The 23,341-nt window shown below is 43.2% G+C and overlaps 1 protein-coding gene across 5 annotated transcripts in view; it reads right to left on the reverse strand.

Moving 5' to 3' along the window:
• WDR27 (WD repeat domain 27) overlaps window positions 1-23,341 on the reverse strand; it is a 696,346-nt gene that overhangs the window by 185,887 nt on the left and 487,118 nt on the right. For all 5 annotated transcript variants that reach the window (XM_040429334.1, XM_040429333.1, XM_040429335.1 and 2 more), the window contains one exon: window positions 15,835-15,937. In XM_040429334.1, coding sequence (XP_040285268.1) covers window positions 15,835-15,937 — 103 coding nt within the window. The remainder of the gene's footprint in view (window positions 1-15,834; window positions 15,938-23,341) is intronic.

Below are 23,341 nucleotides of genomic sequence, written 5' to 3' on the forward strand. Positions count from 1 at the left end.
TGGCCAGGGATTTTTTCTGAGGTACAGAGGTTTTGTGAATCCTGCCCAGAGTGTAAACTAACCTCTCCTGTGTCACGTTTTAGAAGTCCTTTGGTACCCTTGCCCATTATAGAAGTACCATTTGAAAGCGTGGCCATGGATTTGATAGGCCCTGTTGTAAAGTCTGCACGGGGACATCAACATATACTTGTAGTGTTAGATTACGCCACACGCTATCCTGAGGCAGTGCCTTTACGAAACACCTCTGCTAAGCTTATTGCCAAGGAGCTTTTTTACATGTTTTCTCGCACAGGCATACCAAAGGAGATCCTTACGGATCAGGGGACTCCTTTCATGTCCAAGGTCACTAAAGAAATGTGTAAGCTCTTGAAGATTAAACACCTGCGTACTTCCGTGTATCACCCTCAAACTGATGGCCTAGTTGAAAGATTTAACAAGACACTGAAGGGCATGTTAAAAAAAGTGGTTAGCAAGGATGGAAAGGACTGGGATTGTTTATTACCTTATTTGATGTTTTCAGTTCGGGAAGTACCGCAGTCCTCAACAGGTTTCTCCCCATTTGAGCTCTTATATGGCAGACACCCACGTGGTCTCCTTGACATTGCTAAGGAAACTTGGGAACAGGAACCCACCCCTTACCGAAGTGTAATAGAGCATATTGCTCTCATGCAAGACAGAATAGCTGCTGTCATGCCCATCGTCAAAGAACACTTAGAGCAGGCTCAAGAGGCACAAAGTTGTGTCTACAACCAGTCAGCTAAAGTTAGAACCTTTAACCCCGGTGACCGAGTGTTGGTGCTAGTGCCCACTGTAGAAAGTAAATTCCTGGCTAAGTGGCAAGGGCCATACGAGGTAATAGAAAAAGTGGGAGAGGTAAATTATAAAGTTTACCAGCCTGGTAAAAGAAAGCCTGAACAGTTGTATCATATAAATTTGCTCAAACCCTGGAAGGACAGAGGGACTCTGTCAGCAGTGAGTTCCCTTGGCAGTGTAGCCCCAGAGTTATCGGCAAACAAGATAAACAACCCTTGTAATAATACTGTAGGTGTGCATATTTCAGAGTCCTTGTCCAAGTTTCAAATGCAGGAGACAAAAGAATTTGTCTCAAAAAACACTTATGTGTTCTCAGATTTGCCTGGGCGCACCTCAGTTATCAAACATGACATAATCACTGAGCCGCAGGTACGAGTTCACTTGAAACCATTTAGCGTACCTGAAGCTCGGAGACAAGCTATATCTGAAGAAGTAAAAAAGATGTTAGAACTTGGGGTGATTGAAGAGTCGCAAAGTGAGAGGTCCAATCCCATAGTCCTAATCCCAAAGCCAGATGGTACAGTGAGGTTCTGTAATGACTTCCGAAAATGAAAGTTTGACGCATACCCAATGCCAAGAGTAGATTAATTAATTGAGAGACTTGGCCATGCAAGGTATTTCTCTACCCTTGACCTAACCAAGGGGTACTGGCAAGTGCCCCTTACTGACAGTGCTAAAGAAAAAACGTCTTTTGTCGTTCCAGAAGGCCTTTTTCAGTATGTCACCATGCCCTTTGGGTTACATGGGGCACCAGCAACCTTCCAAAGGTTAATGGATGTCATCCTCAAAACTCATCGTAGATATGCCTCTGCTTATCTAGATGATATCATCATTTTTAGTGATGACTGGGAAAGTCATTTACCAAAAGTGCAGGTGGTGCTGGATTCCCTCCGGGCAGCCGGGTTAACAGCAAACCCTAAGAAGTGTGCTTTAGGTCTTGAGGAAGCACGTTATCTAGGGTATATAATTGGGAGAGGTGTAATAAAACCTCAAGTGAATAAGGTAGAAGCCATCCAAGATTGGCCCCGGCCCATAACAAAAAAACAAGTGAGAGCCTTTTTGGGAATTGTGGGGTATTACCGTAGGTTTATCCCAAACTTTGCTAGTGTAGCAGTACCCTTGACAGACCTCACCAAGGGAAATAAGTCGGCCATGGTAAAATGGAGCACAGAAGCTAAGAGTGCATTTCAGGAGTTAAAGTCTGCCCTTTGTAGACAACCAGTGTTGATGACCCCAGATTTCAAAAAGGTGTTTACTGTACAGACTGATGCCTCTGATGCTGGTTTAGGGGCAGTCCTGTCACAGGAGGTTGGGGGAGAAGAACACCCCGTGACATACCTGAGTAGAAAACTTACTCCTGCAGAGAAAGATTATAGTATTGTCGAACGGGAATGTCTGGCAATTAAATGGGCTCTAGAGACTCTAAGATATTGTTGGGTTGACAGTTCAGGTTGGTGACAGATCATTCCCCCCTTACATGGATGAGTCGGGCCAAGGAGAAAAACGCGAGAGTCACAAGGTGGTTTCTGACTTTACAAAACTTTAAATTTTTGGTTGAGCTCAGGTCAGGCAAACTGCAAGGGAATGCCGATGCCCTGTCCAGAACACACTATTTGGTGAGTAAAAGTGTTCGGCCCCACAGGTTCGAACAAAGGGGGAGGGTATGTGAGAGAGTGACTGGAAAAGTAGTAGAGAATCGTTATATTTCGCCTAGGTTTCTTTCATATACCATGTACTATGCTACAGGAGGTGGATATCTCAACTAGGAAACCTGGGTGAGATATCAGAAATCCAGGAAAAGATGGTCTGCTTTAGCATAGCATAGTTTGCTGAGGACTTTGGTAAATTGTGTTGTCGGGCCTGGATTTTAATGGATTGAGGATGCAGGTTGGTAGCGGGGCTCCTCATTCCCTTCCTCTCCAGAACAGGTTTCATATAGAGCTCTCAGCCAGGTGATGGAGCTCAGCTCATTTCTGGGCTATCAAGGTTTGCACTATGAGCATGTCTGGGTGGGGACTGGTTGAACTGACTGGCTTTCACCATTGCTGCTGAAGTCTGTGCAAACAACAAAAAGGACACTGTGAGTTTATTTTGAATTGTGTCGTGTGGCTGGTAGTAGGCCACCCGTATAGAAAGGGTGACTTTATGTTTAGTTAGTGCTCAGCCGAGCAGGGATTTATTTTGTATCGTTGCCTGAATGTAAAGGCCTTATATTTTGTTTGTGGATGAGAAGAAAGAAAACAGGCAAACCCCTGTGTGAACTGTGCCATTGTGTCACTGTCTCTGACTGCTGTGCCTACTACTATTGAGCTGACCCCCACACCCATTATACGTCTATGGATAATATTGTATGTTGCTATGAAGCAATCCCTGGTGCTCAGCTGGTCTTATGAGTATGATAATAGAAGCCTCTTATGCTCCACTAAGTCTGGGATACTTTGTGGTGGTATAAACATTTTCCAGACTAGCCTTTGTGATCCATTTGCCTATCATATGCTAACACCTTTTGGTGGTACAACTGCTCTGTCCCATGGAGATTCATGAAGGGACTAGACAATGAGTCTGCACTCACACCAGAGGGCCTGGCGACACGAATGTCTCTATGAGTGAATAAACAATAGGCTATAAATCATTCTTGCTTCAACCTAGGTGTTAATAATTTTCATTAGCACATTCGGAACATCATGCACTTCGCATGAAGCCCAAAGACCACATATCTTACTGCCTGTGCCCCACTTAAAGGGGTTGTCCCAATAAAAATATTCCACAGTTTTCAAGCCAGCACTTGGATCTGAATCTTTTTGTAATTGCATGCAATTAAAAATTTTGTATAGCCACTGAGTTACTCACTGAAATCTATCTGTATAGCACCACCTGCTCTTAGTGTTTTTCTTATTTCTTTCTCCTGCATACTGAGAAGGCCACACATGCTCAGTTTCATCCCTCAGCTGCCTCATGTGTTGTGATAGGGAGAGCATGGACATACCTCCTGAGCTGTGAGAGCGAGCATGGACACGCCCCCTTATCTGCATCAGAAAAGACACTCCCTTTGAGCTGCCAGCTTGATATAAATATAGCAGAATAATAAATGGAGAGATCTCTGGATCCATGTGAAGTACAAGACTGGTTCTAGCTTTGTTAGAAAGGTATTGCTGTGCACTATATGGTGTCTAATTTCCATTTATTTACAATAATCATGGGATAACCCCCTTTAACCACATAACTGTTTTGCCTGGGTCCAGCTCGGGCAGAGGGAAAAGTAGCTAACTGGAGGGGGGAGGGCTGCTTTAGATGTTGCTATCTCCTGAATGGTAGCCGCTAGAAACATGATGAAATTTGAATTACAGTGGGAAAAATAAGTATTTGATATACCAGCGATTTTGCAAGTTTTCCCACTTACAAAGAAGAGGTAAGTGGGAGAGGTCTGTAATTTGTATTGGAGGTACACTTTAACTGTGAGAGACAGAATCTAAAAAAAAAAATCCTGAAAATTACATTGTATGATTTTAAAATAATTAATTTTCATTTTATTGCATCAAATAAATATTTAATCACCTACCAACCAGCAAGAATTCTGGCTCTCATAGGCCTGCTAGCTTTTCTTTAAGAAGCCTCCTACTCTACACTTATTACCTGTATTATTTGCACCTGTTTGCACTCGATACCTGTATAAAAGACAACTGTCCACACTCTCAATCACACACCAACTTTTCCACCATGGCCAAGACCAAAGAGCTGTCTAAGGACACCAGGGACAAAATTGTAAACCTGCACAAGGCTAGGATGGGCTGAATGACAATAGGCTAGTAGCTTGGTGAGAAGGCAACAACTGTTAGTGCAATTATTAGAAAATAGAAGAAGCACAAGATGACTGTCAATCTTGCTCGGTCTGGGACTCCATGCAAGATCTCGCCTTTTAGGGTAAGAAAGATTCTGAGAAAGGTCAAGAATCAGTCCAGAACTACACAGGAGGATCTGGTCAATGATGTGAAGAGAGCTGGGACCACAATCTCAAAGATTACTGTTAGTAACACACTATGCCGTCATGGATTAAAATCCTGCAGGGCACGAAGGGTCCCCCTGCTCAAGCCAGCACATGTCCAGGCCCGTTTGAAATTCACCAATGACCATCGGGATGATCCAGAGGAGGCATGGGAGAAGGTCATGTGGTCAGATGAGATCAAAATAGAACTTTTCTGTAAAGAGGACAGGATAACTGCACCGTATTAAAGGGAGGATGGATGGGGCCATGTATTGCGAGATAAATCGCGATAATTTTTTTTCAATTGGTCTTTATTTAAAATATTGAGCCATTCTGACACAAAGGGTTAACTGTTTTTCTAGCTGTGTGAATCAGTCTTTCACTTTGTGCCGGTCTATTTTAAGCCACATTCTTATCAGTAAGATAAGAATTCAGCTATAATGAATGTTTACAAGGTCAGAGATAAGGAGCCCATCAGCTAAGCTGCCTGATGGAACAGAGTGAAAATTCAGATCCTCTTAATAGAGAAAATCAAGGCTGCACAAAGACAGTGGTACAAGAAAAGACCAACTGAAAAAAATGATTTTTCTCTCAAAATGCAGTGTACAATGCAATAAAAAAAAGAAAAACTGTTCCCAAAGGTGTGCACAGCCTTTAACCACATAAGGACCCGCGCCGTTCATGTACGTGGACGTGACTTAAGGACCAGCAACGTAAATGTAAGACAGGCTGATCGGGAAGATACAAGAGCTGCGCCCGCCCGATCAGCAGCAGGGGTCCGACAGTCACTGAGAGCCGGACCCCTGCTGTATGCACAGGCATCGGTGAAAACACTGATGCCGGCGCATTAATCCTCGCACTGCCGCTGTCAGCGGTGACTGCGGCACGTACAGGGTGGCCATCGGGTCCCCACGCTGCTGCTGTCCTTTTCCCAAAATAAAAGTAAAAAAAATTGTAAGGGCTGTTTCACACGAGCGGATGCCGTGCGTGACATCCGCTCCGTGAATGACAGCCAAGACCCGATGCAGACTGCAGAAGCACGGAGCATTAACATGACTGATAATGCTCCGTGCCTCTCTGTGATCTCTTTACTACGAAATCACAGTGACAACTTTATCTCACTGTGATTTCGTAGTAAAGAGATCACAGAGAGGCACGGAGCATTATCAATCATGTTAATGCTCCGTGCTTCTGCAGTCTGCATCGGGTCTTGGCTGTCATTCACTGAGCGGATGTCACGCACGGCATCCGCTCGTGTGAAACAGTTCTAAAAGATAGGGAAAAAAAGAAAAGTAGACATTATGTAGCGCCTCATCCGAATCGACTGGCTCTAAAAAAATATCACATAACATAACCCCTCAGGTGAACACCGTCAAAAAAATAAAATAAAAATCGTGCTAAAAAAAACATTTTTTATGTCACTTTACCTCACTAAAAGTGCAACACCAAGCAATCAAAAAGGTGTATGCCACACAAAATAGTACTAATATAACCTTCACCTCATCCCGCAAAAAATTAGCCCCTACTTAAGAATATCGCCCAAAAAAAAAAATAATAATATGACTCTCAGACTATGGAGACAATAAAACATGTTTTTTTTTGTGTTTAAAAAATGCTTTTATTGTGTGAAATGTAAAAAAAATAAAAAAGATGATATATTAGGTATTGCCGCGTCCGTAACAACCTGCTCTATAAAAATACCACATGACCTAACCCTTCAGATGAACTCCGCAAAAAAGATAAAATAAAAACTGTGTCCAAAAAATTTGTTTTGTCACCTTACATCACAAAAAGTGTAATACCAAGCAATCAAAAAGTCATATGCACCTCAAAATAGTACCAATCAAACCATCAAAATGAACCCCTACATAAGACAGTCGCCGAAAAAAAACAAAAAAAACTATGCAGCAGCCAGACTCCTAGCCAATGCCCCACGTGGCTCACACATCTCCCTAGTACTGCAAACTCTTCACTGGTTGCCAGTAAAATGGAGAATTCATTTTAAAATCTGCCTGATGACATTCAAGGCACTAAACCACAGGGGACCCAAGTACATAGCGGATCTATTGGAACTTTATACCCCTACACTGCCCCTCCGCCAATAAGATGAATTTGGTTATTCCCAGGATCCATTTAAAATAATTTGGTGCAATTAGTGCGAGAGGCGCCTTCTGTGGACAGCTTTAAGATAAGGCTATAAACCCCCCTCTTTTCCCGAGCCTTTGAGACTGCAGAATGCAGAGTCACAGCGCTTTGAGTCCCCAGGGATAAAAGAGCTATAAAAAATATCATTATTATTATTATTATTATTATTATGGCTTTTAGAATATGGAGACATAAAAAAAAAACATTTTTTCAAAAATGCTTTATTATGAAAAACTGAAAGTAGTCATATTTGGTATTGTCGCGTCCGTAACAACCTGCTCTATAAAAATATTCGGCACAGGCGCAGTGAGTGAAGGACGCACTTCTACTGCCAGCTTCCTTCCTTCGGCGCAGGTGGAGTGAGGAAGCCAGCAGCAGGAGCGCGTCCTTCACTCACTGCGCCTGTGCCGAATACTAAACGGGATGGAGCATGCGCGGGTTTTACGGGATGATGAGAACTCGGACGTCAACCAACTGGACCTGGGCGTGCCAAAGGGTGGGTAGACTGAGCCTCTAGGTGCTGAAGCAATGCCCTAATAGCACCTAGAGGCTCATTAGCATATTTTAAATGTCTTTATTTTAAGAGAACGGCGGCAGGCAGGGAGTTATAAAGCATACTGTTATGTACTGCTGACATTAGCACATCGCTAATGTCAGTCAGCTACATAACGTTATTTCTCATGACAAAAATCCTTTAAAAATAATAAAATAGACAAATCGCCAGGATCAGATGGCATACACCCCCGCATCCTAAGAGAATTAAGTAATGTCACAGCCAGACCCTTATTTCTGATATTTAAGGACTCTATACTGACAGGGAGTGTTCCACAGAATTGGCGCATAGCAAATGTGGTGCCAATATTCCAAAAAGGTCCAAAAACAGAGCTTGGAAACTATAGGCCAGTAAGTTTAACATCTGTCGTGGGTAAACAGTTTGAAGGTCTTCTAAGAGATGCTATCTGTGTACCTCAATGAAAATAAGCAAATAACGCCATATCAGCATGGCTTCATGAGGGATCAGTCATGTCAAACTAATTTAATAAGTTTCTATGAGGAGGTAAGTTTTAGACTTGACAGCGGCGAATCAATGGATGTCGTATATCTGGACTTCTCCAAAGAATTTTACACTGTACCGCATAAAAGGTTAGTATATAAAATGAGAATGCTTGGACTGGGAGAAAATGTCTGTATGTGGGTTAGTAACTGAATCAGTAATAGAAAACAGAGGGTGGTTATTAATAGTATACACTCAGATTGGGCCACTGTCACTAGTGGGGTACCACAGGGGTCAGTATTGGGCCATATTCTCTTCAATATATTTATTAATGATCTTGTAGAAGGCTTGCACAGTAAAATATCAACTTTTGCAGTTGACACTAAACTGTGTAAAATAATTAACACAGAAGAGGACAGTATACTGGAGGCTTTTTAAGATAAGTGGCAGAAGAGGTTTAACACTGACAAATGTAAGGTCATGCACATGGGAAGGAATAATGCAAGTCACCAGTACATACTGAATACTAAAAGACTGGGTAACACTGACATGGAAAAGGACTTTTAGTCAAAAGAATTTTAGTGAAGAACAAACTAAACTGTAGAAACCAGTGTCAAGCAGTTGCTGCCAAGGCAAATAAGATAATGGATTGCATAAAAAGGGGCATAGATGCCCGTGATGAGAACATAATCCTGCCACTTTACAAATCACTAGTCACACCACACATGGAGTACCGTGTACAGTTCTGGGCACCTGTGAACAAGGCAGACATAGCAGAGCTGGAGAGGGTTCAGAGGAGGGCAACTAAAGTAATAACTGGAATGGGGGGATTACAGTACCCTTAAAGATTATCAAAATTAGGGTTATTAACTTTAGAAAAAAGATGACTGAGGGGAGATCTGATTATTATGTATAACTATATCAGGGGTCAGTACAGAGATCTCTCCCATCATCTATTTATCCCCAGGAGTGTGACTGTGACAAGGGGACATCCTCTGCGTCTGGAGGAAAGATGGTTTGTACACAAACATAGAAGAGGATTCTTTATGGTAAGAGCAGTGAGCCTATGGAACTCTCTGCCTGGGGAGGTGGTGATGGTGAGTTCAAGAGGGGCCTAGATGTATTTCTGGAGTGTAATATTATTACAGGTTATAGCTACTAGAGATGGGTCATTGATCCAGGGAGTTATTCTGATTGCCTGATTGGAGTCGGGATTTTTTAAGTGGGGAAAATTGGCTTCTACCTCTAGTTTTTTGCCTTCCTCTGGATCAACTTGCAGGATAACAGGCCGAACTGGATGGACAGATATCTTTTTTCGGCCTTTTAAACTATGTCACTATAGAGCAACCAAAAATCATATGTACCCTAAAATAGTACCAACAAAACTGCCACCTTATTCCGTAGTTTCCAAAATGGGGTCATTTTTTGGGGAGTTTCTACTCTAGGGGTGCATCAGGAGGTCTTCAAATGTGACATGGCAACTTAAAATTATTCCAGTGAAATGTGCCCTCCAAAAACCATATGGCGTTCCTTTCCTTCTGCACCCTGCCGTGTGCCCGTACAGAAGTTTACGACCACATATGGGGTGTTTCTGTAAACTACAGAATCGGGGCAATAAATATTGAGTTTTGTTTGGCTGTTAACCTTTGCTTTGTTAATGGAAAAAATTTATTAAAATGGAAAATCTGCCAAAAAAGTGAAATTCTGAAATGTCATCTACATTTTCTTTAATTCTTGTGGAGCACCTAATGGGTTAACAAAGTTTGTAAAATCAGTTTTGAATACCTTGAGGGGTGTAGTTTCTAAAATGGGGCCATTTATGGGTGGTTTCTATTATGTAAGCCTCACAAAGTGACTTCAGACCTAAACTGGTCCTCAAAAAGTGTGTTTTGGAAATTTTCAGAAAAATTTCAAGATTTCCTTTAAACTTCTACGCCTTCTAAACGTCCCAAAAAAAGAAAATTTATATTACAAAATGATCCAAACATGAAGTAGACATATGGGAAATGTAAAGTAATAACAATTTTGGGAAGCAGAGAAATTGAAATTTAGACAATTTTGGTAAATTTGGTATTTTTATAAATAAAAATGAAATATTTTGACTCAAATTTATTACTGTCATGAAGTACAATATGTGATGAGAAAACAGTCCCAGAATGGCTTGGATAAGTAAAAGCGTTTTAAAGTTATCATCACATAAAGTGACACATGTGAGATTTGTAAAAAAAAATGGCCTGCTCCTTAACCCCTTATTTCACCTAAAGGACTTGGCCATTTTTTGCAAATCTGACCAGTATCACTTTAAGTGCTGATAACTTTAAAACGCCTTTACTTACCCAGGTCGTTCTGAGATTGTTTTTTCGTCACATATTGTACTTCATTACACTGCTAAAATTGGGTCAAAATAGTAAATTTTTTTGCATAAAAAAATACCAAATTTACCAAAAATTTCGAAAAATTAGCAAATTTCAAAGTTTCAGTTTCACTACTTCTGTAATAAATAGTAATACCGCCAAAAATTGTGATGACTTTACATTCCCCATATGTCTACTTCATGTTTGTATCATTTTGGGAATGATATTTTATTTTTTGGGGATGTTACATAGCTTAGAAGTTTAGAAGCAAATTTTGAAATTTTTTTGAAATTTTCCAAATCCCACTTTTTACGGACCAGTTCAGTTCTGAAGTCACTTTGTGAGGCTTACGTAATAGAAACCATCCAAAAATGACCCTGTTCTAGAAACTACACCCCTCAAGGTATTTTATACTGTTTTTACAAACTTTGTTAACCCTTTAGGTCTTCCACAAGACTTCATGGCTAATCGGCATAAAATTTAATAATTTCGATTTTTTTTTAACATTTTACCAAACGGGGAGGACATAAAAGGAGGGGAATGCCATATGGTTTTTGCAAGGCAGATTTTGCAGGACTGGTTTTGTTTATACCATGTCCCATTTCAAGCCCCCCGTTGCACCCCTAGAATAGAAATTTCAAAAAAGTGACTCCATCTAAGAAAGTACACCCCTCAAGGTATTCAAAACTGGGTTTACAAACTTTGTTAACCCTTTAGGTGTTCCACAAGAGTTAATGGCAGATGGAGAAAAAATTTAGAAGTTAAAATTTTTGGGAAAATTTTCCATTTTAACCCATTTCTTCCAGTAATAAAGTAAGGGTTAACTGCCAAACAAAACTCAATATGGGTTGCCCTGATTCTGTAGTTTTCAAAAACACCCCATATGTGGTCGTAAACTACTGTTTGGCCAAATGGGAGGACATAGAAGGAGGGGAACGCCATATGGGTTTTGGAAGGCAGATTTTGCAGGACTGGTTTTGTTTATACCATGTCCCATTTCAAGCCCCCCGTTGCACCCCTAGAATAGAAATTCCAAAAAAGTGACTGAATCTAAGAAAGTACACCCCTCAAGTTATTCAAAACTGGGTTTACAAACTTTGTTAACCCTTTAGGTGTTCCACAAGAATTAATGGCAGATGGAGAAACAATTTTGGAATTTCTATTTTTTGGAAAATTTTCCATTTTAACCCTTACTTTATTACTGGAAAAAATGGGTTAACAGCCAAACAAAACTTAATATGGGTTGCCCTGATTCTGTAGTTTGCAGAAACACCCCATATGTGGTCATAAACTACTATTTGGCTAAACGGCAGGACATAGAAGAAGGGGAACGCCATATGGTTTTTGGAAGGCAGATTTTGCTGGACTGGTTTATTTACACCATGTACCCTTTCAAGCCCCCTGATGCACCCCTAGAGTAGAAACTCCATAAAAGTGACCCCATCTAGGAAACTACCGGATAAGGTGGTTGTTGTTTTTGGACTATTTTAGGGTAAATATGATTTTTGGTTGCTCTATATTACACATTTTTGAGGCAAGGTAACAAAAAAATGTAATTCTAAAATTGTTTCTACATTCGCTATTTAGTTTTGTGGAACACCTAAAGGGTTAAAAAAGTTTGTAAAGTAACTTTTGAATACCTTGAGGGGTGTAGTTTCTTAGATGGGGTCACTTTTTTGGAGTTTCTAGTCTAGGCTACATCAGGGGGGCTTCTAATGGGACATGGTGTAAATAAACCAGTCCATCAAAATCTGCTGTCCAGAAACCATATGGCGTTCCCTTCGTTCTATGCCCTGCCATGTGGCTATATAGCCATTTACGACCACATATGGGGTGTTTCTGCAAAGTACAGAATCAGGGCAATAAATATTTAGTTTTGTTTGGCTGTTAACCCTTGCTTTATTACCGGAAAAAAAGGATTCAAATGGAAATTTGGCACAGTTTTTATTTTATATTTTTAACGCTGTTCATCCGAGGGGTTTGGTCAAATGTTATTTTTATAGGGCAGATTCTTACGGACGCGGCGATACCTAATATGTTTACATTTTCAAATTTATTTAGATTTCACACTATATTATCATTTTAGGAACCCCAAAAAATTATTTTAGTATCTACATAGCCTGGGAGCTACAGTTTTTTTTTTTTTTTTGTTGGGCGACTATCAAATGTAGGGGCTCATTTTTTGCCGGATGAGATGGCTGTTTTATTGGCACTAATTGGGGGTGCATATGACATTTTGATCACTCGCTACGGACGCGGCGATGCCCAATATGTGTGGCTCTCAGACCTTGGAGACACTAAGCAGGCATCCTCAAACTGCGGCCCTCCAGATGTTGTAAAACTACAATTCCCACCATGCCCTGCTGATGGCTGTAGGTTGTCTGGGCATACTGGGAGTTATAGTTTTACAACATGTGGAGGGCCGCAGTTTGAGGATGCCTGCACTAAAACTAATATTTTTTTGGGGAAAAAAATTGTTTCCGTGTCTTCAAAGTCTGAGAGCCAAAGTTTTTTATGTTCTCTAGGGGACTGTTGGGGATTATAAAAATTTAGTACTCCATGGAAGTGTGATACTCTCTGAAGCAATCGATAACGCAGAGGCCCGGATGATCGGGGCAAGTGTCACATTGAGTGGTGGTGTCCTTCCGTATCCCCCTCTTGTGACACACTCTGATCCGGGCGCCTTCAATTCCCAAGGTACTCCGGCCTGCTCTTTTCCGGTCTGAAAAAATCAGGTCCTTGAGGACTGCCTCATAGAATTGGAGGAATGTCCCTGTGCTGCCAGCGCTTCGGGATAGTACAAAAGAGTTGTACAAGGCAACCTGTACCAAGTAGACCGCAACTTTTTTGTACCATGCCCGGGTTTTGCGCATGGCATTATATGGCTTGAGGACTTGATCAGAGAGATCAACTCCTCCCATATATCGATTGTAGTCGACGATACAATCGGGCTTGAGAACCGTTGCCGCGGTACCTTGCACAGAGACGGGGGTGCTGCTGCTACCGTGGATTGTGGACAGTACAAGGACATCCCTCTTGTCCTTATACCTGACCAGCAACAGGTTTCCACTAGTAAGGGCACGGGTCTCACCCCTGGGGATAAGTACCTGGAGAAGGGTGGGCAGGGAGGCCGCGTTGATTTTTCTGCACGGTCCCACAAACGAACGTGGATCTGGCGGCAAGGGACCTGAACAAGGGAATGCTAGTATAAAAGTTATCCACGTACAAGTGGTAACCCTTATCTAGCAGTGGGTACATAAGGTCCCACATGAGTTTCCCGCTAACACCCAGAGTGGGGGGACATTCTGGGGGTTGAATACGGGAATCTCGCCCCTCATACACACAAAATTTGTAAGTGTACCCTGAGGTACTCTCACAAATTTTGTACAGCTTCACGCAATACCTTGCCCGCTTAGTGGGAATGTATTGGCAGAAACTGAGTCTCCCCTTGAACGCAACGAGAGACTCATCAACCGCGACCTCCCTTCCAGGTACGTAGGCCTGCTCAAATTTGGCCCCGAAGTGATCGATGACCGGCCGTATCTTATACAGACGGTCATAGGCAGGATCACCTCGGGGGGGACATGCTGCATTATCTGAATAATGCAGACATTTCCGGATGGCCTCAAACCGGGGACGTGTCATGACCATACTGTAGAGTGGGGTCTGGTAGAGGACGTCCCCACTCCAGTATTGCCTGACACTGGGTTTTTGCACTAGACCCATGTGCAGCACAAGGCCCCAAAATGTCCTCATCTCGGCTGCACTGACCGACATCCAGCCACCGGGTCTAGCCAAAAAGGGCAAGTGGTAGGGGGGGTCTAGGGTCTCAAAGCAAGAAAATAATAAGTTTAGATAAAGCGTTTTTTTTTGTTTTTTTTTCTAACTAACTTTTCCCTTCTATCCCTGCCTAACGGTGCCTCTCACTCACTGACCCTAACCTACCTGGAGGGTGATAGGTGCAGGAGGGTGATGGGTGCCGATGGGGGGGATCGCAGGAGCATGGTAAGGACGGTGCTGCAGGGTGCAGGTGCTGAACAGGAAGAGGAGGGGAGAGAGGAGCGCAGGAAGTTTGAATCTCGCGCCTCTCTCCCTGCACCAATCAGCACACTGGACAGCAGCATTCAGCACCGAGGACAGCACCGCCTCTCCCAAATGTTCGTACTGTGATTGGTGGTGTGTAATCACACCACCGATCACAGTCTTTTTCCGGTTCATCGGGTCCCTGGAGACCCGAATGGACCGGAAACGCACCAAACCGCAGGTCTGAATTGACCTGCGATTTTCTGCAATCGCCGATACGGGGGGTCACATGACCCCCCCCCTCCCCTGGCGTTGTGACAGGATGCCGGCTGAATGATTTCAGCCGGCATCCCGTTCTGATTAACCCCCGCGGCGCCGCAATCGCATTTTAAAGCTATGACGTTCCGGTACGTCATGGGTCCTTATAAGGACTCGGGAAACATGCCGAACCGGTACGTCATGCGTCCCTAAGGGGTTAAGGTGACAAATGGCAAGGTCCTGAAGGGGTTAAACTGTAGGTACACAGCTGAAACCTGACCACAGGTGTTGGCACTTCTGTGCTGGGCCATATGCAGTTTTTAATTAACATTGCATACCTGTCTGCTTTAAAACCAGCAACACACGGAGGCAGCAACTGGTTCACTTAAAAAACACAACCCTGAAACAACCCATTGCGCACCCACTCGGTCCTGGCTATAAGAGAGGCCAACACTTTTTCCTGGTGTGCAAGCACATCCACCGCAGCTGGATTACAGGGTGGTCGTAACCCCTGGAAAGAACAGTGTATAATGTGATGGAAAAAACAATTAAGCCAGCAAAGGAGGCAATATAGACAATCACAATACATATAAAGTGCCTTGTATTAACGTTCTCTACATGATAAATGCAATTTGCTGAAGTGAGACAAAACCTTTAAGTCTAGTGTATTTTAAGGGTATTTTTTAAGTACTGATTAGTTCTGTCCCTTTAATTCTGTTCACTTTTATTATTACCATTCTGTGTAATGATGTGCCTTGTAATCTAGTACCCATCCCCCACTGTGCTGATAAGACCACATTCCTGATTGATCTCAGAGACATGCGTGCTGCACACTGGAGGAGGGGCTAACAGGTTTAAACTCTGTGAAACACATTCATTCAGGGCATTCCATTGAAGAATTCATTCTAGATAGGATGTAAGTATTGATTTGTCCTATTTCTCGTACACCCTGGGGTGTCGTCAATGTGCTACAACATGGCGACCGGAGTGCCACCCCATATTGCATGTTGTATATTTAGGCTAGTGATGTCTATTTATATTTATTCACTTAGCCTGCGTAAGCTTATTCATTCTAAAATCTTTTGAATTCACATTATGTTACATCTAGTATAATTCAGTAATCCTTGAAAATGTTTGCTATATATGTGACTTGTGGTAAAAGCTAATTGAACATAAATAGAACAGGAGTTATTGGTATAGATTTCAAGATGTAGTTCTTATAATAATAGCTTATTTTTAAAACATGAACTGAAAAGATGACTTACACATTTATCTTCTGATCCACAAGCAATAAACCTCCCACAAGGACTCATAGCAATACCACATGATTGGTAGCGATTTAAATGACCTTCAAAGCAACGTACACACCTAATAACAATTATAAATTAATAAAAATTAATAAAAACAAATGAAAGACAGCTTTCATACTTTTATTTCTGCTTGTACACATTAACTCCTAGCTAGGTTTTTTAAAGATGTGGCCTGCTGAGAGGCTGAATGGGAGAAATAGGTAGCAGGCACCTATTTACACAGCAGACACTTGCTGGCAGACTCACTGATCAGAGTTAGCAAGGATCACAGATGTTTAACTCATCAGATGCCATTGTCAATTGCACATCATTTGTTCCTTTTTTTTTTCATTTTCATTTGAAATTACAACTGTACTTTAGTGCATTCAGTTACTGGGGTTACGATTAAGAACACACCTGTGTTCAAAACGCGTCAACTTTTTCTTGGGTGGAGGACTATGTCTATGTGAGTCATTTGCTACAAGAATAAATAAAGCACAACAAAGTTTTATTGTGAGTGCTGGAACCTTTTATCTTCTTTTCCTTTTTGTGGGATTTGCCTGGTTCGTCCTCTGGGCTGTGGAATGTAAGGTGAGCTGGATATTTCTATATGCAGTTACTGCATCACCAAACATGCATTCACAACACAGATATAGAATTTAGCCAGTTTGGCACCTAATTAAGCACTGGTGTTCTACATAGCAGAAATTATCTATATGATTTAATTAATTGCAACTGGCTACATACAAAAAGGCATTGGGAATGTATCGCAACTGCATGTCGCAACTGCATCCTAACTCTGCAAATAATTACTGATTTGGATAAATGCAGATATGGTCCAAGCTAAGGTTATCTGGTTCTGCAGCTCAGCCCAGTCATTTACTTAAAGGGAGTCTGTCAGCAGTTTTGACCAGGCTAAACTGTTGACAGCTCTAGGTAGGGGTTGCTGAGCGCGGTACAAATATAACTTTTGTTGAGCTTTCAGTATCAGTAGTGTGAATATGATGATTAATTCTGTGATGCTCTGCTCTTGCAAGTGCCCATGGTAGGCCTTCACTGTAAACTTCTCTCTGCATGGAGCTGATTCATAGCCCATCCCATCTTTTGAGGGACAGATGCACTCGTCTCCTGGTTAGATACAACAACTGTCACTCACAACAGAGGATAGGGACTGTGAATCAGTTGAATGCAACTTCACAGTGAAGCTTTGCCTTGGGAATTTTCAAAAGCAGAATCTAGCAGAATACAACTTCATATTCTCACTAATCCTGATGAGAAAAGCTACACAAAAGGTATATTTGTACTGCTCTTCCCAGACCCTACCTAGTTCCTGCAGAATCCCTTTAAATGGATGTACCTATAAACCTGTCTGACCTGCTGCATGTGCCTGCATTACTGAGAAAAATTATATGCATATCAGCTTCTAGGAGCAACGGGGTGTTGCTGTTAGTTCTAGAGGTTCAGTTCTCTCTGCAACTGCCGCATTCTCTCCATTCTAATTGACAGGGCCAGGTGTGATGACATTTTTCACTGCCTGACTCTGTCAATCAATGTGCAGAGGGTGCGGCAGTTGCAGAGAGAGCAGAGCCTCTGGTAGTAATGGCAATGCCTCTGTTGCTCCTAAAGGCTCATTTGCATATATTAAAACATAGGGGGATATTTATCATTTGAGATTGTTTCCATGTGACTTTTAAGTCTGGTTTTGCATTGTGTGGTTGCACCAAACTTATGATATGGTGCACTGTTTTCATGTATTTGGTGTAACTGCATTTTGTTGTATGACTTTGTCTTAAAAAATACAACAGAATGCTGTATGGCGTAAGATGCGACTTTACTGCAATATTTCAAGTATCGCAGATAGTAAATGTGTAATAATCCAGGACTAAACTCAGTTTTCAGCCTTTAACATCCACCACATTGAAAAGCGGCGTGTCTCCTAAATGTCGCAAATCGTGATCGTGCAACATTTTTACACCAAAAAGTTTGCACTCACATAAAGATCTGTATCCTGTGGCCCATTAGAAAGGCACATGATGGAAACTTTATAGAAGGTAATTGCTGAATTTGTGAGTTATCCAATCCCTTCTGGTCCTCAGCTGTGTCGCATGACAAACACTCTGACTCTCCAACTGACACAGTATCTTATGTGTTGATAAGAAGTCTGTTACGCATTCCTATCAGACAGACATTGGGGCTCCCACATGCGCATGGCTGCTCCCTTCATTTCTATGGGAGTTCCGGAGATATCCGAGTACACTATCTCTGGAATTCCCATAGAAATTAATGGAGTGTCCGCGTGCATTCCCGACTGGCTGTTCCGTTCATTTCAGGGGGGGGGGGCTATAGGGAGTACGGGGCCCCCATTCTTGTGAACGATGGGAGTCTATTGCCACCGCCATGCACTGAAGAAAAGTCTGGTGTCACTATGGGCATTAAATTTTCACCATCCATAGGGAACATATATATGATGCAGTGGTAAAAAAAAGGTTTTTGTTGACTTTTGAGAATGATTATGCCCCCTAAATAGTCTGGTATGGTTGTTACATTGATAAATTATATTTGTGTGGTCTGGAGATGTGGCAGCAATACTGGACTATTTATAGCTATGGTAATGGTATGGTAATGTGAAATGTTCTTGCCTCGCTTCATATCACCCAGTCAGGGTTTTCCTTGGATTTGTAAAGATATGAGAAACAGGAGTGTGATTGGCTCTTTCAGGCTATACTCTTGTACAGCATTTTATCATTAGTAAGGGTCTGTACGCAATGACCTGAAATGCGTAGATGCTGATGTCTGTTTGCATAAATAAACTAAGCGGGTCATTTATTAACCTGAAATATGCCTATATTATATTGCACCGCAATTTGTGACTTTTCCCTGCTCAAGGCAGTTAAACAAAAAAGTGGGCATGGCACAGGTGGGGAAGGGGCGGGCCGGCAGGCCCGTCTCATTCATCATTTTCTACACCTGTTTCTACGCCTGCGCTTCTACATAACTTCGGTTATCCACAGCCAGCGCAGGGGCTTTATTAAGACTGGTGTCTAAATAATAAACGACCCCCTAAGTGTTTTTGTGGAAGCTGGATTTCTCCATAATTTTGTCATTTTGGGATGTGTATGACTTTTTCATCACTTTTTATTCAATTTATTGGGGGAGGTGAATCGATGAATTTGTCATTTTGACATTTTTTCTGTTTTGCCTTTTGCTATATGGGATAAATATTTTTATATTTAGTACAGGGGTTTCTAGATGTGGCGATGCCTATGATGTTTATTTTTCGGATTGTTTATTTATATTTTTATTCTAGGGAAAGGGGGTGATTTTAATTTTTAAAATCATATTTTTTGTTTTTTTTTAACCTAACTCTAGGCAACTATAAGAAGCATTCATTAAATTGCTTCTGCAATAGATTGCATTGAAGTGGTTAAGTAAGGCTACTTTCACATCAGCATTTTCAATTCCACTATTGAGATCCGTCATAAAATCCAAATAGCGGAAGAAAACGCTTCAATTTTGTCCCCATTCATTGTCAATGGGGACAAAACTGAACTGAACGAAATGGAGTGCACCAGAATGCCTTTCGTTCCGTTTGGTTGCGTCCCCATCGCGGACAGAAAAACGCTGCAAGCGTGGTGCGGAGCAAGACGGATCCGTTCTGACACACAATGTAAGTCAATGGGCACGGGTCCATCTTCTTTGACACAATAGAAAACGGATCTGTCCCCCACTAAGTTTCAATGGTGTTTATGACGGATCCGTCATGGCTATAGAAGACATAATACAACTGGATTCGTTCATGACGGACGCATGCGGTTGTATTATTGTAACGGAAGCGTTTTTGCAGATCTATGACAGATCCGCAAAAAACACTAATGTGAAAGTAGCCTAATTCAATGCTCTACTCTCAATGTTCTTATGAAGCCTTGCTACCTGCAGGGCTCCATAGCAACTACAACTCTTACAGCCGGTTCAGACCTGAGCGTACTGACCTGAGCGCTTTGTATGCGCGATTCTCCGGGCGTTTGACATACGCCCATTGTATGCGAACGCCCATTGTCGCGCGTTCCCGGAAGTCTATGTACGGGAACGCGCGACACTACGCCCCAAAGAAGCTCCTGAACTTCTTGGGGCGTCGGGGCGTTTTACAGCGCGATCGTACGAGCTGTAAAAAGCCCAGGTGAGAACCATGCCAATAGGGAAGCATTGGTTTCTCTGTGTTGAGCGTTTTACAGCGCGTAGGAACACGCTGTAAAACGCTCAGCTCTGAACCGGCTGTTAAAGCCCTGGTTTCTTCAGCAAGACAGGGCTTTCAATTTCAACCGCCTTTCCCGACTGCTGCACTGGGGATCCATGTTCATGGATTTTTCACTTCTCAGATGCCATGGTCATGAGGGGTTAAAGAGGGCCTATCATCAAAATATGCAACGTAATCTGACAGCACCATGTTATAGAGCAGGAAAAGCCGAGCAGATTGATATACCATATTTTTTGCTTTATAAGACGCACTTTTTTTTTAGCAAGAAGTCAGGGAGATCCAGCATGGCCAGACCTCCCCTGGCTGCTTCCTTAATGATCCGGCAGAGTGCACATTCAGCGCTTTGCCTGATCAGTGAGAGAGCTGTGCCTCTGCACTCACCTCTCTTTTCTTGCTGACACCGATCTGTGTGATCAGTGGCAAAAGAAGGGCACATGAGGGGGGGGCATGGCCTGAGCATGCAGCCGTGAAGACGCACATCTCAGAGCTCCCTGATCCCAGGCTCTTTTATACGCTATTAAAAGCAGCAATTTGAATGACACCGACCTAAACAGGATGGTCAGCCGCGCGGGTCCACATTTATGACCTCGGAACCCCATATCGCGAGGTATTTCTCTGCCACACCGGCTCCTGTACCAGAACCCTCAAAGATGGCACCGATGGAGGATGACGCGGCGCTGCAGGCTGCTTCCGCAGACCAAGTGAGTGACTGCCCCATTCAGACACGAGTGGTCTCCCCTTCGCCACTCTCCCTATCTTTGGACTGGCCTGAAGTGTTGGCAGCCAACACAGGTCTTACATACATACCGGGCAAGAAGTCCTATGTCCAGGCGGCCTCATGGTCCAAGATGGCGGCTGAGGGTCCGCAAGGGATGGTTACTACCCTCACTCCTGCCGTACCGGATGGTTCACGGGACTCTCCTAAGCAGGCTTCACAGCAGCCGGTCCCGATGCCCTTTAATCCTGCCTGTGGCGGCCCGCACCTGCAATCTCCTGCGTCTGCTCCCGGGCCCATGAACTCCGGCGAGACTCACAAGTTTACTCCGTTGAGTGAGACGCATGGTGACACTGCGCCTAGGCCAATCGCCGACAGCCTGCCGGCTTTGTCTCAGCTGCCTTGCCGCTCTGAGCCCCTTGCCCCACAGCCCGATGGACGCAAAACCACACTGGCGTCCCAACCACACGCACCTAATCAGTGGGCCCAAAACGGCGCGCAGGCCGCAATGAGGGATGTACAGCCATTACAGACTCCGTCTATGGATCTCCCCTCCACTCCTGCCATTTTCCATCCCTCGGCCGCTTCAGATTTATCTGAAGCATCATCATCTGCCTCCTCCTCTCATGGTAGAAGAGCTAAACGTCCTAAGCTGAAGGACATTTGGTCTCTCCTTAGTATGCTCCCAACTAAGTCAGACCTGGAGGTGATTATACAGAGGGTCGAAGCCAAACATGACCAGGCCATAGCTGAAGTCAAAGCTGACCTAACAGCTATTTCTACCAAAGTGACCTCGCAGAATCAAATCTCGGCCGAGCTAGATGCCCGCCTTACTACTGTGGAATAGACTGTCGCCTCACAACAGGCATTAAACAGGCACCTACTGTTGCAGTTGGACGATCAAGAGAACAGGGGCCGACAAAATAATATCAAGATCCGCGGGATCCCTGAGGATGTCAAAGCCACGGATTTAAGGAAAGCAGTGACCGCTGTCTTCAACTCTCTCTTTGACAGACCAGAGGAGTCTGAAATAGAACTGGACAGAGTGCACAGGGTCCTGGGCCCCAGACGTTCGGAAAATTCTGCTCCACGTGATGTTCTATGCAGGGTTCACTTCTTCAGGGAAAAGGAGGAACTTTTACAAAGAGCCTGGAGACAGGGTCCAGTATCCTTCTGTGGCGCACAGATCCAAATCTTACCTGACGTATCCAGGAGAACTTTGCTCATGAGGCGCACTCTTAAACCTCTTCTGAAAATTGTTACCAACTCTGGAGCCACATACCATTGGGGTCACCCATTTCACCTGATAATTCGTAAAAATGGTTCCACTTTTGCTCTACACTCCCCAGACCAGGCGGGTGAGCTTAGCCAGTTTCTGGACAGTCCGCCCATCTCTCTACCGGACTGGCTCCCCAATAACTGGCCCCCCGCCACGCCTGAATAGTGGTTCCCAAAGAGTCCGACCTCAGGTCCCACATTCTCCAGGATAGGGGACTGTTTTTCTCAACAAATCGTTCCTGTTACTAGGGGTTAAGACATACCCTTATTATATGTCCCACAGTACTTGAAATTGTCCAAGACGGGGAGCAGACACAGAGGACAGAGTGTAGTTTTAGCCCTCTCAACAAATGGGCTAGATCACTGGTAGCAATTTATTGCTGTTTTCCTCTGTCCTTTTGTGTCTCCTTCTGATACCTTTATATTGCTGTTTAAAAAAAATAAAAAATAAGGAAATCTGGGCCGGGGGAAAGGGTAGCCTCATAGTCTGCTCTGCTTAACCCCTACTAGGTCCGTGAGTCTTGGCTCACTCATTTTTGGGCTTCCCAAGAGTCGCATAGTGGATTCCACCTTCCACTGTTTTATTCATATTGGTTTTGTCTGAACTGGACTAGCCAGTTTTGATTCTTCGCCTTTCTCTTTTTGGCGTAGTTGTATCTGTTGATCTAATCCGTTTGTGTTGTCTGTCCACCCTTGTGTTCCTTATCCCCCCCATTTCTCCCCCCCCCCCCCCCGACTGTCTTCTCCTTTATTTCTTGTTTTCTACAGATCCTGAATATGTCTGAGATCACCTGTGTAGAAAGGTACAGATTGCCCTCATTCAGGAGACCCACTTCCGCAAAGACACTATACCGAAATTTAGTTCTCCCAGATTCCCAGATGCCTACCACAGCTGTTACGACTTATCCAAATCTAGGGGTGTGAGTATCCTTATTGCGAGATCTACCCCATGGGAATTCCTGGATTCAAGTTCGGATGATACCGGCAGGTTTATGTTTGTCAAAGGTAGATTAGGTGGCCAGGTGTATACTTTGGCTAACATATACCTGCCTAATACAAAGCAATTGAGAGCCTTGACAGGAATTCTATCCAAATTAGATGATTTTGCGGAAGGCACTCTATTGGTCGGAGGAGATCTAAATGTAGCACTGGACCCACTTGTAGATGTTTCTAAAGGATCCTCTCACCTAGCCTACTCCTATATCCGCCGCAGTAGGAGCCTTCTCCATACTCAT

Source organism: Bufo bufo, chromosome 4 (assembly GCF_905171765.1).
Source record: "Bufo bufo chromosome 4, aBufBuf1.1, whole genome shotgun sequence".
Taxonomy (NCBI): Eukaryota; Metazoa; Chordata; class Amphibia; order Anura; family Bufonidae; genus Bufo; species Bufo bufo.